Genomic DNA, 15,928 nt, shown 5'->3' with positions numbered 1-15,928 from the left:
TGGTCCGACCTCCTCTAGCGCCATAACCCACCGGACGCGTCCCAGAAGAGTCCCAGAAGCGTTTCAGAAGCGTAGCGTCGTGCGTGCAGGCTCGCAGTTTTGTTATTGATTCGGGCATCCTGGACATTTGTACTTCTACAAGAAAGTAAGTAGGCTACAGTAGGTTAAATGTTTTATTTTTGTGTCTTTTAAATTGTGTTTATTGAATGGCTCTGTACTGTACCTACAAGTATTAATTAACTTTAAAACATTAGTATGTAGTTGTTACCTTCCACTCCACAAACTGCAGCGACTAAAAACCAGGCCTTGTCCTTTCTGATGTTTGTCCTTGTAGTAAGCATTGGTTACATCATATCAAATAGTGTGTTTTTCCACTTCCATGATGAAAACCTCATCGTCCATTGTGCGTATCGTAGTGGAGGTGTTGTGATGAAGGAGGTGGGTCTGCTAAATTAGTAAATGTGGGGGATGGGCCTGGCCCGGGATGCTCACCTTTCCACTTCCTGCGAGGGGGGGGCTGCCTGCCTGACCTTAAGTTACGGCTGCGCCACGGCAAAAATAGGATTCATCCTAATTTTAGAGAAGCGCTGCGCCTAGCCGCTTCTGAGCCGTAACACACGGCGCGTGTGGTGGAATAGCACCCATTGACTAGAGTGGCCGCGATCCTTACGACCGCCGCTGCGCAAGCCGTAACGCGGCGCGGCGCAGACGGACCCGTGGAAACGGGGGTTGCGTTCCAATAGTCCATTTAGCTTATCCTTCCTAACCAAGTGAAATGACCCTGAAGTCCCTCAGTGGCAGCCATGTTAAGTGCCGTTCCAATTCTCTAGATGATAGGAAAGGAGGTTTCAAACTTCCTTTATAACCTCCTTTAGCTTAGGAACCACTGGACCTCCCCTTACCGAAAGGAGAGGAGAAAATGCTGCCCCACAATGCCTTGCAGCCGCAGCATTTGCCGTCACTCAACAGTCAACAAACGATTATGATGGAGAAATTATATCATGAAAGTTACAGTGCTAATTAAGCATTTTAAAAACGTATGTGGTAAGTTGCCAAAGTGCTTTGTTCTGAACGTTCATCAGTATTATAATCAAAGAGAGAAATATGAACGTTAGTTTTTACTGAAATGATCAAATAAAGTCAACATTCACAGTCTTTACTGAGCTGTGTGGAGTTTGTTCAACTTTTAAAAGATGTTTGAATGGTGATATACACAGTGATAGATGTTAAGGACTAACGTTTATAATAAATACATCTGTATTGATTTTAAGATCTTTTCATCAATCATACGTATTGGATCATTTGTATTAATGTGGACCGGAGGGAGAGGGTGACGAGCAGAAGTTTCACTTTCCTTTTTTATTTCAATTCCAACTTTGGTCATGAAGAATATGTTTCTCTGTTGTCCACGTTCATAAAGCATAAAGCAACAGCATCAGAGCACGGTGCAGAGTCTCTAGATGAGTTTACAGTAGTCCCTCGTTCTTATTAAACATCCATGTTGTAGTCCGCTGTATAGAAAACTGTAGTTTCCATAGTTACCCCACAGCAGCAGACGCACATTCATGACGTCCCGAGCATCATAAACACGTCGGATAGTGAAAGTGCATTCGGATTCTCTAAAGTACCGCAGTCTCTTCTCCTAAGTCCTTTTGAATTCTCCTATCCACTATCCCTTAACCCCGTGACCTTTCACTCAGAGGTCAAGGAATAGACGATAGGGTTAGAATGTAGGAGCTGATTTTTGGATTATCGGAACGCAACCTGGGGGTTAGGGAGGAGAAATCGGCGGAGCTCTATGGGCATAGATATGTCTCATAATTATTTGTGTGAACATAAAAATAATTTGTGTGTAAATATGTGATTTGTAAATGTAAAACACCATCCACAAATGCATTTAAAAGATTTGCAATCTCACAAATAAATGTGCAAGTGTAAAACGGATCTGCAAATACGCTAAATATTTTCACAAATAAAAAAAAGATCTGTGAATATCTCTTTAACATTGACAACTTTCGATCAGGCATTTGTGAATCCATTTTGTATTTGCCGACCAAAAATGCGCTTGCGGATCTCAAATCTCTGCTCGTGGATCTCACATTTCTGCTTGTGGATCGTCTTTTTACACACACGGAATTCTGAGACATATTTTCTGCCGGTCTCTTCTAAAATCTACTCGTGTCACTCGGTTATTTTCGGAAACCACGTGATGGCCCGCTGATGACGACATTTCCGCATGATTTAAAGTAAGAGCATGATGGTTTGTTTAATGCTGTTTTTTTATTATAATGAACAGCGGAACGTTAGATGCATTATTTATCACCATCATCATCATCATCATCATCATCATCATCATGTTATAGTGATACAGTTAGTTTGTGTTAGTTATTGGATCAATATAGCATAATCGAGCAGCTATTCTTTCACACACAGTGACGTCACAGCTACCCACAATGCAACGCGCGCCATATATTTTTTTATAAAGACGCCATTTTCTGGAGGTGCAAAAATCCTGGGAATGCTAATATAAACAGCTAGCTTATGTAGCCAGGCAGAGCGCACTAGGTATTTTTTCTGAATTAACGACCGAAGAAATCGCTGCATGTCTTCGGATGACATCTCTGGACTTGAGGGGTGTGCTCTAGGTCGTTACCAGCGTAAACTAGAGCTGTGTGGGTTGTTGGATGTACAATGTATGGAATTACGACCCTCAAAAGTGGCCTTCGGTCGATTTTGGCTGCATCTACGTCTATCTTCTGGAAACACCAGGTGAATACCCCACTTGTCACAATAATATTATCATGCCAACGCATATATGTGGTATTTTAGAGTTGACTATATTGATTAAGGCAATCGACTATGATATTCTGTATGCACCTCGTGTGAAATGGTTGATACCGGAAGTACGGTGTCGCCCTCGGCCCAAAACCCGTATGTGTGTGTGCTAAATACATATTTACTGTGAATGTATGCAAAAATGTATGGCATATAGCTGTCTAACAGAAGTTACATTCATTTCTCACTTATTCTGACAATGTACTTAACCCCAAATAAAGAACCCAATAAAAGAGTTGTTAAATAATAGTGAAGTCACGTCTCTCTCGAGTTTCCTTTTGAGCTTTGCCAAAAGCCACTGTGTCAATGTTGTTCTACTTGGGTTGCCGTCCGGCGTTGTCCAATATGGCGGACCATCTCGCACATGCGCACTGCAGATTGGGCATTGAGCACTTTTGAATATTTCGAATATAAGCTAAACGTTAGCATATATGCTAACTTTACATTGAAAAGGGCTTAGACAAGCTAACCGTTAGCATAAATGCTAACTTAACATTGAAAACGCCATAGACAACCTAACAGTTAGCAAAATGCTAAAATATTATGTTCTAAGAGTACTCAGATCTTGTGCTGAGTAAAAGTACTCAGATATTGTACTTGTCACCTTTTTCATACCTGATGAGTTTGCATCCCTTTATATATATATATATAAAATAATACAAATCTAAATATTCTTAATAAATAGCCTTGTCTTAATGACATGGTCAGATTGGGTCACCTTGATTTAGATATTGGGACATTCCTGGTGGGCGGAGAGAGGAATTCTCATTGTGATAGCATGACCACCTTTACAGGATATGCTGACTATTTAAAACAGGCGCTCCATATGAGGAGAGAATGGAGAGAACCATGTTGATCTAATTTTGCACTTCACTGGCAGCTAATGAAAAGGTAAGTTATGACTATACATATTTTTTACTTTTAAATGCACATATTTTACTGAACATTAACCAGGTAGCTTACATTCAGACTATGAAACTGTGTTTACATGCTTTAAAATGTAGCAATCAACATGAAGTAACTCAGTAAAAGGGGGGGGGGGTTGGTGCAGCAGGGGTAATCATTTACAAGTGGGAGGCCAGGACCAATCATCCTTTAGGGGGGTCCGGGGGCATGCTCCCCCGGGAAGATTTTTTTTTTTAAAATATTGAAGTTAAAAGCATCAATCTGGTGCACTTTGAGAGCAAATTAAACCTACCTTAATAATACCTTAAAGCGGACAAAAGGCACTGGAGAAAACTTATTCATTAACACCCTTTAATGAAGCAAACTAATGCCTTAACTCACTCAAATAGAGTCAGCAGCTGGTTGAAGTCACTTCAGATCACTGATCCAAGGAACATCCATTGAAAGAAGAACATATAAAACAAAATTAAGATTAACCATATAATTAATATGTAATACAATAAAATAAAATGCATCCTATTCTCTTACAGTACATGTGATCCTGACTGGCACCTCATAAACTTCAGATGTAAATAAGAAACATGAAATGTATCTTATTCTCTTGCATGTGATCCTGGCTGGCACCTCTGCTGTCTTTTACAGCTCTGTTCTTCACTCCCTTCTTCTAATCCTGTTTTCTTCTTTTAGTGTCTTAAAAGTAGACTGAGGTATGAAGGGTTAACGTTACATTTTAGGATCATTTTTTAGTCATGTTCTGTATACATACTAACATATAAGGGTATACTTAGTGTGGTTACTCCATGTTACTAGCTATAACATTAACGTTACATCACTCTTTTTCACTTCTTACTCAGTCAGCCAGAGTGCAGATATCACCATTAGATTCACAAACCTGAAACATCATCCATTTTCTTCACTGCTGGTGATGACATTGTTGTCAGCTGCTGATACTGCTGCTGCTGCAGCTTGTGGCTTTCTGCTTCGATGAAAGGACCTTTCTAATATCCATAACTTTATAGGCTATTAGCTTAAAACTCGTCAGGCACTAGGAAGGATCACTTCTTCAGGGCAGTGAAGGCTACGCAGTACACAGGCTCCCGCAGCGGCTGCCTCTCTGATGGACTCCGGTACTGTACATTACTCACGAGACGTTTTCAACAAAAAAAAATGTTTTAAGTGAAACATCCAGGGCTTTTTCAGAAAACATCCGGGGCTTGAGCCCAAGTAGCCACCCCCTAGCACCGCCACTGGTATCTACAAGTATCTGTATCTATAGCTAGTGTGCTACACTAGCTATAAGTCTATGCTAGTTAGCTAACGTAGCTAATTTGCTAACATCATCAGCAGCACCTAGCGTTGAAACACCTGCTTAGTCTGCTTCAATCTATCAGCTGTGTGACAAATGTGACTGGAAGATTTCTTTTTTTTCTCTAAACTTTGTTTAAAATGTATCATGTATCCAAAAATAGCATGTAGGAAAGATTGTGCATGAAGTTAGAAGTGAAAGTTATTTTTAGACCAGAGAGCATTTAAAGGTGGGGTAGGTGATTTTGGAGAAACCAGCTGGAGTGCGCTAGAATTTGAAAATACACAACCGGAGAAAAATCTGCCACTTCCTTACAGAGCCCCTCCTCCAACACACACGAACGCGCACATGACCAATGAGAGCACGAGATAAGTTTGTGCACAGATGGAAGGCTGACAGGCAGGTAGGCCATCCAGTTACTTTAGCCGGGCCGGCTCAGATGATTGGTCGTGCTTTTTACAGAACTACGGCTTCCACTTTTTATGGATTTTTTGTCAAAGCATTAATATATTCATTGCTATCGGGATGTTAAGAGCATTCCATGGAATATAACAAAAAGTGTTTCTGAAATAAATTACATACCCCACCTTTAATGACACAGGGACTTTCAATTACTAGTCAATAGTGAGTTAATCAATCAAATAATAATGGTTTTTCCTTTAAATGTTTGAACTTATATTAAAAAAAACTACTCCTACTGCAACACTGTGATTTCCCTGTTTGGATAAATCTTTCTATCCATCTATCTTATTGACATCTAAGTAGTGTTTACATTTGTTATCACACTGGAACCTTAAGTAAGGTAGAGCGTGTTGCTAAATGTATTTACAATATGTTACTGTTAAGTTTTTTCCGGGGCAGTGTTCAGCCACGCTTGTCCTCTTTTCCCTGTTTAGTTTCAGTGACATGGATGGGTTTCTATTTCATTTACTAAGGCTTAAAACTGAGCTAGAACCTATTAAGGCTCAAGTGTACTAAAGTGAAACCAGCAGCATCACCCTGCCCACAGTGTCCTAGATGTAGTTGTCTAATACATGAATTATGGTGGTGTCTGGTCACATTAACGCTTCATTGTTTTTTATTATAGGATGAAAAATGGCAGGACTGAGACGCAGGAAACCCCCCCTCACGGATGCGATCGAACATGCGATCGAGGACAGTTGGACAATACTGCAAAATTGGAAGTGATGTACATCAACTCTTTTTAAAGGTATGTATTTTTGTCATCAGTACAATTTGTGTTTTTTATGTTCAAAGTTGATCAGATCCACAGTACACACCCTTACTAGTACTTAGAGTTCATTGATTAAAGTAATGTTGCATCAATTGTATCCTCATACTATTGATACGATATACGATACGATATTACTTTATTTGTCATATCAAGTCTGAAATGTGACTTGCGTCACAGCAGCTCCATGTCCAACACCAACATAGACACATATCCAGACACAAATACATGAAACACAAACAACAAACATTCAACATAACAGCACAATCAGTGAGAGAAAACATGCTCAAAGATACATTTTGTATTGAAGGGCCTGATGGGAAAGCTGATTTGTTTGCCTGGTCTAGTGTGCCAGGATAATGTATAAACCAAACCAGAACAAATAACTATTATTATCATATAGTTTTGGTGAATTTTAATACAAAAAACATGGCAAGAAGATGAATCACTGTACATTTAATCATTTAAATAATAACCTGTAATGTGGTTAGGTCAAGGGGTCTTTGCCACTGCTCATTTACAAAAAGGAGACTTTGTGGTGGAGTACAGAGGGGAATGAATACATTCTGAAGAATCACAAAGGAGGAGGAGGATATATATCATGTCAGCTGTGCTGTCTTTATGTTTGACTTCTACTGGCAAGAATGAACATGGTGGTAAGTCCTAAATACAATTATACATATTTGAAATTGAGTTGTAAGTTGTTGTTTTATGAACGTAAAACGTGGTTTATTTTTATTTATTAAGTGTTGATGCAGCACAAGAAGATTCCAGTCTAGGAAGATTAGTCAATGATGACCACAAACATCAACACAGCAAAATGAAGAAGGTCGTGGCAGAGAACACATTTTTTAATAGATTTGACAACGATTTATTTGCTTATGGGTGTGTTAGTAAATATTAGATTAGGAGTTATTCTCTTTCCTCACATTTAGACTAACACAGTTGTTTCTACCTCTGATAACTTTTGAATCAGGTAAATGCACCGTCTTCTCATTAATAATGTTGAATTATTCTTCAGGTTGGAGAGCAAGCTACTGCCACCGAGTCTTCTGAGGCTGAGATCCCCAGTACGAGTGAGCCAGCTCCTCAGAGATCTTCAATCTCCAACACACAGGTACGTCTTCAATGGATTTGTCCCTTGACTTCATTTCCCTAATAGTTCAGTATATATCCATTTCCTGCTTTATTGATATTTGGTATTGGCATTTGATGGTTCAATTGGCTTTTCTGTAGATCAGTGTATCTCTGAATGTGTGTCAAACGCAGTCAGATTTTTCTGATTAAATGGGGTCCATTCAGGGGCCTTTAGCAGAATACTCTCACACACACATGTCAGTGGTGCTGTTGTTGTGGGGTCCACGTTACTTGAGCCACATTAAACTGCACTTCTTTCTGTTTTTCTGACCATAAACTGAAGGAAACATCATGTTTGACATGTGTGCTCTAACGTTAGCTCAGTTTGCTTTGTACCAGTCATACCAACTGTTGGTGAGAGGTCAATTCATGCTGCCAGACTTCATTAAATGGGGTCCAGTCAGGGGGCGTTAAGCAGAGTAGTCTCACACACACATGTCAGAGATGCTGTTGTTTTGGGGTCCATGGTAACTGGATGATAAAGTACACATTTAAAAGAAAGATAATTTCCTATTCATTTTTAATTCTTGTTTTAATCCTAATGAATAATTGAAACGTTTTTCATACGTTTTAAATCATCAAGACATTTAAATGTTTAAAAAAAAAATGATATCCCATTCAAGTTTGTGGGATATGATGCTGATCTTTTGTACTGTACCATTTTGTATCAGCTTATGGCAAGTCAGATTGTCGTAATTACCATCATTTCAATTAGATTTGTATCATGAGCTACTTCATAGAAATACATAATATAATTGCATCATAAATACTAAATTGTAAGACTTAAATTACTGATGTGACATTTCATTTCATTTCATGGTTTATTTGGCAGGGACAATGCACATGAACACTTAAAACATTAAAATGTGTCAAGCGTAACAGTGCAAGATGTAGCTTTGTGCTCATTTCCACCCGCAGTCCCTCACATAAAACATTTAAGAAAATTACATTTGACAAACATAGCAAAAACAAAATACATGATATGCAAAAAGTGCAAAAGAGCAAGAGCAGCACACAAGTATTTACAACATGGAGGTACAATATAGCAGCTACAACATATAAAGTGCAAGAGAAGACAAAAGAGCTACCTAAAGTGCAGGAGGAGATACCCCTGTGTTAAAGTGCATTTAGCGGTGATTGCACGTCTGTTTGTTTCTCATCTATTCTTTGAGTTGACCTTTAAAGCTATTGAGAGTGGGACAATCCCGTATCTCAGTTGGGAGGCTGTTCCACAAAGAGCTGCCTTTAATTAGAGGACATGGCGTCCAAAAGTGGTCCGTCTGCGGTGGACTTCACAGTCTCCTCTGGTTTATGACCTAGTGCAGCGTCCAGTGTGTTTTCTGTGGATGAATTCCCCTAAGGGGGGGGGGGGGGGGGGGGGGGGGTGGGGGGGGGCTGTCCATGTAAACATTTATAAAAAAAACACATACTTTTAAAAGACTTAAAATGGTCAAAACTGTGTTTATCAAGGATGGTACAGTGGTGGTATGAATGTGGCTTTCTGTCCAACACCTTGATAGCTCTCTTGTACAGCTGTTCTATGGGTTTCAGGTTTGTGGCTCAAGCAAACGACCAGTTTGTCAAACAGTATTCAATGTGGGATAGAATCATACAGTGGAGGTATGACTTTGCAGCATTGACAGTTAACCTGTTAAGCCCGAGCCTGTTTTCCAGGTCTCAGGATCGAAAATGACATTCCCAGAACAAATGACCATATCTTCACTTCTAAAAGGGGAAAATTAATAATCTTTTTTCTCAAAGCAATGATAAACCTGTGAGTTGGATGTAGAAGAGTCAGAATCAATATAGATTTTTTTAATTTGAAAGTAAATTCAGATTGAACATAGTAAAAAAAAACATTACTTACTGTATAGTGAAAACCACCCTTGAATGATGGGATGGTAGACTAAAAGCTTTAGGAATCCAAACTATGACATATAATAAGTACCCTGTATCAAGATTGATGCAAAACAAGTGACATTTGACCTTTTTAGAGAGATTTAGCAAAAAAAAACCACTTCTGGGGTCATTTGGGTGGATTTGACCTATCTCTGGCCCCCTTTGATCGATTTTGATGATTGACATCTCTTTCTAACCGTTAGAGCCAATAGAATCGAGGGGAAGTTCCACATACACACACATGTTACAAAATAAGGAGTAAGAGTGACGCGTAGCCAGAATACCCAAAACAGGAAGCTGTCATTAGCAGCTAATATGAAAACTATGAATTATGGATTATCAGTAATTTTTTGTGACACAGACACATTGGATTAACCTATGGACTAACCTTCAGCCACGTTTATATCATTTTAATGCCATTGAACTTGTGTTATTATTTATCAACTTTTTATCTCAAATAACTTTTCCATAGCAGTTCCAGAAAAACACAAAATAATTAATTTGTTTCATTTTTATACAGGTCGGCAGCCTTTCAAGAAAAAGCTGTGGGAAAAGATGGAGATCCAAGCTGTTGAGAAGCACATGATGACCTTCATTAACACATGTCGCTTTCTGCGGAAAAGCGACTGCGATAAGTGTCTTGAAATGGAAGGAGAAGCACTCAAACAAAGACATTGGTTGGCCATAAAGTTTTACATAAATAATCGGATCACAGCTCTCAAGAGCAAAATGTAAAGTGATCATTACTGTCTGTTGACACCATTAGTTGTTGTCAAGTGTAGTGCTTGCAAAAGTTAAATGTTTGTTGCAAGCCACTATACAAATATATAGATCGTACTTTATTTCTTATTTCACCCCTCATTGATGTCCTCTTCTTAATACCTCACCTCATCTCCTTTTCTTTTATCTGAATTATTCACAATTTCCTCCTGCCTTATCTCTTCAACCTTATCTTCTCTTGCCTCTATGCTTTTTAAATCTCATCTCTTTTTTGTAATCTTCCTTTTATCTCAACTACCTTATAATCTCTTCTAGTTTCTCATATTATCTTGTTTTTCTCCTGACACAATTTATTTAATCTTGTCCCTTTTCACACTTTCAATTTCCTTATTTCTTTCAATGTCTCAAAATACCACATCTGGTGTCCTCGTCTTTATCTACCATTTTATTGTGTCATTACCTTGGAATCCCATATCATTACTTAAAGAGCCTGTGACAGCCTCCCAACAACTGTTGTGCAATGAAATATTGGGCTACTAGTCATCTCGAACCGTCAGTTTAAAAAAGAAGGTGCGATACCGTTCCGTTAAATATCAATAATTTCGAACATTGCGGGGAAATTCCTTCGACTCATTTTGAAGTTTTGGGGGAAGCCGGAAGTGACGTCAATGCGGGAACGCTTCACTGTGCGGCGAGAGAGCCAAACACGGACAAAGTGTGTTGTCATGGGTAGAAATGGTGAATTACTGAGTTTAGGCACGTTAATAACGTTTTAATGAAGTTGACTACAGTATATTCATATTTGTCAGTGCTTTCATGTCAATTCGGCGAACATAAACATAAATGATCGTGGTGAAGATGATGATTACATTAGGATTACAAATCGGTAGTGAGAGCTGCTGAATTTCCTCCCGTCGGATGTGATGTAAAAACAAATCGATTATTTTTGTAGTTGTAAACTCAAGTGGATTAAACTACATTTATTAGTGCTTTCATGTCAATTCGGCGAACATATGATACATTAAATGATCGTGAGGATGAGGATTACAAATCGTTTGTTTGAGCCGGTCTGCATTTCCTGATGAGAAAACAAACCGATGCTTTTTGTAGTTGTAGTACACCAACATGGATTAAACGTGTGTTTTTTTTACCACAATGTTGGGGAAATGAATGGATAAAATGCACGGATTATGATTATTATTATTATTCCCACTCCGATCGGGACACTAGGTCCACCGTTTCCCCGCAGCGAGGCTCCCCCCCGTTGACAGTTTACGTGGGCTGGGCTGGGCGCAGTGTCGGACTGGCCATCGGGACGAATCCCGATGGGCCGGTACCGAAGTGGGCCGGTCGGATAAGTCACTAGCACATCCCCCACTCCCCCCGTTGATAATTTACTAGCGGTACCGAAGTGGGCCGGTCGAGAGTCCCGGGATGATTTTTAGTCCCAGTCCACCACTGGCTACATGACCGTATGATCGCCCATATTGACGCACCTAATTCCTAAACTTCTAACAGATACAACATAAAGCGATCCTTCAGCCTCATATGAGCTCTCAGACACGTTCAAAATTAAACTGTCATCGCTGTCATCGCTTGCTGCTGTGTGCGCCATCGTGTTTACATGCAGATGCTGGGATCCTGAACGGTGCAGCTGGAGCGCTGTGCCCGCAATGACGTCACACATCATTTGGCGGGACTTGAAGAATCCCCGAGAAGATCCAGAAAATGGTCAACATTGAAGGGCAGATTAATGGTTATCAAAGTACAAATATCCCAAATCAGTTCAGTAACGGTTTTCAAGGGGACAATATTTACTCAAATTGATGGGTTTGGATGATGGGGGAAACCCGTGTCACAGGCTCTTTAAAGTAATCTCCCTTCATGTCTAACATAAAAGTTTTGAAGGTTAAATTCTTCCAGTGACCTTAGACCCTCATTTAAATCAGCCACAAGTTGTTTGTTAAGTCCTTTTTGGGACCTCTGTCATATAATAATGCCGTTCTTAAATGGTGATACCTTTTTGTGTACACTGAATACAGTTCTTCTTTTGAAAATTAAAAGTCTAATAACGACAATCTCCATGTATTTACTGGAAAGCTCTATAATAACATTGTATTGCTTAAATGGAAATTACAATTACTATTTAAGTAGAATAGCCTTATAAGCATCACTTATATGGCTTCAATAATTAACACTTAGAACACAAACCCCTCTTTATTTAAAAAGAAGGAAACTGATACAATTTCAGTAAATGTACTGTGAGTCTCATTCACGAGTCCAGACATCCCTGACGAAGGAACCCAATGTCTGAACGAGGGATAGTGGAAAAGTTTCACTAAAGATGGGGATATATCTGGGGCAATGTGGGGACACTGACACTGTATACGTGCCAGTGTCACAGTGGGTGAATAGACTAATAAAAACATTACTATAATAGTTTAAATATGAATTAAAATGCTATCAGTACATTGGAATTTAATATAATTGTGTCACTTAACAGAAGCTACATGTTGACACTAAAGGTGAAAATCATTCTGCATCCTGATAGCCCTCACTTTGACAGTCAAATGTGTTAAATTGTTACCTTAAGTAAGTCAAGTAATACAGTGTGCAAAGTGACCCCACTGAGTTTTAAACCAGACAGTATATTTTTGGAGCCCACTCATGACTAAAAGCCAGACAGCGTGTATATATGGACCCCTCCTGTAACTCATACCTGACAAGACCCCATGAAACGGTTTATAGTCCGCGGTCAGTGACCTCTACTTTCTCTGATTGATCATTTAAAGTTAAATCTTTGTTTGAGTCCACTTCAGGATTCTGCCTGATTTTTTTACAGTGCTGTACAACCTTCAGAAAGGTTGGATCCTGTACGGGAAACTTCTGAAGCAATGGAGAGTCAGGACTCAGAGAGACACGAGGAGAGTTGGAGCTTTGATGGCAAACACAGATGGTTTATTTGGAGTTACGGCCAGAGAGTTGACAAGACAGGTGGTGTGTCACGAGTTAACACAGCGGTTGCCAAACCAATTCTGAAGAACTATTCTGTAGCTCAAGGTTTTATCTAGTTCGGAGTGTAATAATCAACATTCTTTATCAGTGAGACTAAACAAATATGGACCCTGAATCTAACTAGAGCTCTCGTCCATAGAAAAGAATGCGCGCCAGGGAACCTTCGTCCCTGAACAGTAAATGACTTCATGGCGGCTTGTGCTCTGTCATAGACTGGCAACAACAATGCGCCCAAGCTGCTCCTCCTTAAGAGAGATGGCAGCAATACCCAAGGCCGTAGACATATGCCACGGGAAAAGAGACAGTGAGAGGAGAAAATTATGAACTGTGTCGAAGGTTGAATACCTAAGCTAATTATTCCCGAACAGATCCCAAAAGGGATGGTCTGGTCAGGTACCCCCATAATGCAATAAAGACAAGCATGTGTGTGTGTAAAATGTATATTAGGATGTTTTATATTATGTTTTTACTATTTTATTGTTTTTATATGAAAAGGATAACTCTTTGAAAAAATATGATGAAGTTGAATTTATATCTTACGTATGTGTGTCTTTTTATGATGATGATGATGATGATGATGATGATGTGGATCTTGCAGATCAAATTGACTATGCTATCTTACACATGGTATTGTAAGTGTATCATGTAGGGTTGGATTCACAGTAGTCTGGTTCCAGTCTTGACTCGGTCTTGCCCTGCCTTGGTCTTGGTCTTGACTTGGACTCAACCTCTTAAGGTCTTGACTTGGTCTCGACCTCTTAAAGTCTTTGTCTTGACTTGGTCTCGACCTCTTAAAGTCTTGGTCTTGACTTGGTCTCGACCTCTTAAAGTCTTTGTCTTGACTTGGTCTCGACCTCTTAAAGTCTTGGTCTTGACTTGGTCTCGACCTCTTAAAGTCTTTGTCTTGACTTGGTCTCTACCTCTTAAAGTCTTGGTCTTGACTTGGTCTCGATCTCTTAAAGTCTTGGTCTTGACTTGGTCTCGACCTCTTAAAGTCTTGGTCTTGACTTGGTCTCGACCTCTTAAAGTCATGATCTTGTCTTGGTCTTGCTACTCTCCGGTCTTGGTAATGTCTTGCTCTCAGATAAGGTGGTCTTGACTACAAGACTATCTCTAGGTTAACTTATATACTGTCCACATGAGCTTTAGTCTGCAGTCTGACCGGCTGATGTGATTTGATACTCTTCGTAGCTCCTCATAGCAGGGGTCTTCGACACCACAAGACACGACAGATTATGAAAAATGCCCTCATATGAGATTTTGGGCCATTTTGATATGTCACCCTCACAGCCACTAACAGGATTGATGCTGTGAAACCATCCGATCACCGCAGTGTAGCTGTAAATGATCTTGAATAAAATGAATTGTTTACAATGCTGCTAGCGCTAAACCGGAAGGACCAACACTGTGTTTGAACCGGAAGTGGGTAAAGGGGCAGGGCTACACAAGGTAATGTGGGGTTTGTGTCATCCCGCCGTGTTCCTGCTCTCAGTCATTAGAATATCTTTAATCGCCCCACAAAGGGGACATTTACATAAATATCATATCTTCTGTTCCTCAGGTGAACGAGGCGGAGGAGGAGCGGCTCCGCAGCGAGCGGGAGCACCAGCGCGTCACGCAGCTCTGCCAGGATGCCGAGGCCCGGGTCCAGACTCTGCAGAAAGCCCTGAAGAAGGTCATCGTCAAATCCAAGCCTTACTTTGAACTCAAGGCTCAGTTCAACCACATTTTGGAGGTATGTAGCAGCCATGAGCATTTATCATGTGTTACAACATCACACACACACACACACACACACACACACACACACACACACACACACACACACACCACACACACACACCACACACACACACACACACACACACACACACACACACACACACACACACCATGTGTTCATATGGTAAGCCAGCAGCTGATCATGTTCCTTTCTGACCATGAATCAGTTGGGACTGCACATGACTCAGCAGCTTTTTTTGCTGATGTACTTTACCTGTGGCTAGTTCTAGCTGCAGAGTCTGCAAAATGTGTCACAGGGGATATCATTATCTTAACATGCACACATTTGTGGATCTGAGGCATTAGAAACTGCTGGTGAAAGCATTCAACCTTCACTGACTTTCATTTGAATTCTGAAAATCTAACATTTTGCCCGCAGCTTTGCAGATACTTCCAGTTGCTTCCATTTTCCAATAAAACTTTGTGAGGTTCAAGTTGAGAGATTGGAACCAAAATATGGGCTAGCAGATTGTGGAGAGCTTTGAGGGTTTCCTGCTGATGTTTATTTGTTTTTCATATATAGTTCTATCTTACTAGCTGTTAAGGCTTGTGGCATCCTCAGCTGTTCAATTTGCTGACACAGCGGTATTTGTAAGCTGTTGTTTCCTATCACCAACCCAACATTTCTCAATAAGAGAGAAAGAGTGGAAATGTTTCCAGTCCCTTTGAAGTGTTTCTTATATTGTGTTGTTCAGGGTTCCCGCGGGGTCTTAAAAAGTCTTACATTTGATAATATGAATTTAAGGCCTTAAAAAGGTCTTAAATATGACCAAAAAATAAGAAAGGTCTTAAATATGATTTAGAAGGTCTTAAAAATGATCGGATTTGAAAGGTACTTCTGTGTTGCGATCACGTCTAAATGTGTTTTGGGGGAAATGTCCGGGATGCAAAGTAACCAATACGTAATAGCCTTTCAGTTCCCCCCAACAATTTGTATTGAAATAAATCAACATGGAACCAGTAATCACTAACTTTGTTTCCCCCGGCCCCTTATCGGAGAACACCCAGCTAGTAACCTAGCAACCAAGCTAGCAGCAGTCAGAAACTAAGATATCTTCGAATCTATTTACAAACAAATATGGGGAAGTGTAAGTTAA

The 15,928-nt window shown here is 39.9% G+C and overlaps 1 protein-coding gene across 1 annotated transcript in view; it reads left to right on the top strand.

Annotated features, from left to right (window-relative positions):
* LOC117539111 (SH3 domain-binding protein 5-like) overlaps window positions 1-15,928 on the top strand; it is a 28,108-nt gene that overhangs the window by 8,129 nt on the left and 4,051 nt on the right. Inside the window, 1 exon segment of the mRNA XM_034205141.1 lies at window positions 14,611-14,784. Within this exon segment, the coding sequence (XP_034061032.1) occupies window positions 14,611-14,784 (174 nt within the window).

This window comes from Gymnodraco acuticeps, unplaced genomic scaffold, assembly GCF_902827175.1.
Source record: "Gymnodraco acuticeps unplaced genomic scaffold, fGymAcu1.1, whole genome shotgun sequence".
Classification (NCBI taxonomy): Eukaryota; Metazoa; Chordata; class Actinopteri; order Perciformes; family Bathydraconidae; genus Gymnodraco; species Gymnodraco acuticeps.
Note: the sequence above shows the minus strand (reverse complement) of the source record. Positions and strands in the feature narration are given on the sequence as shown.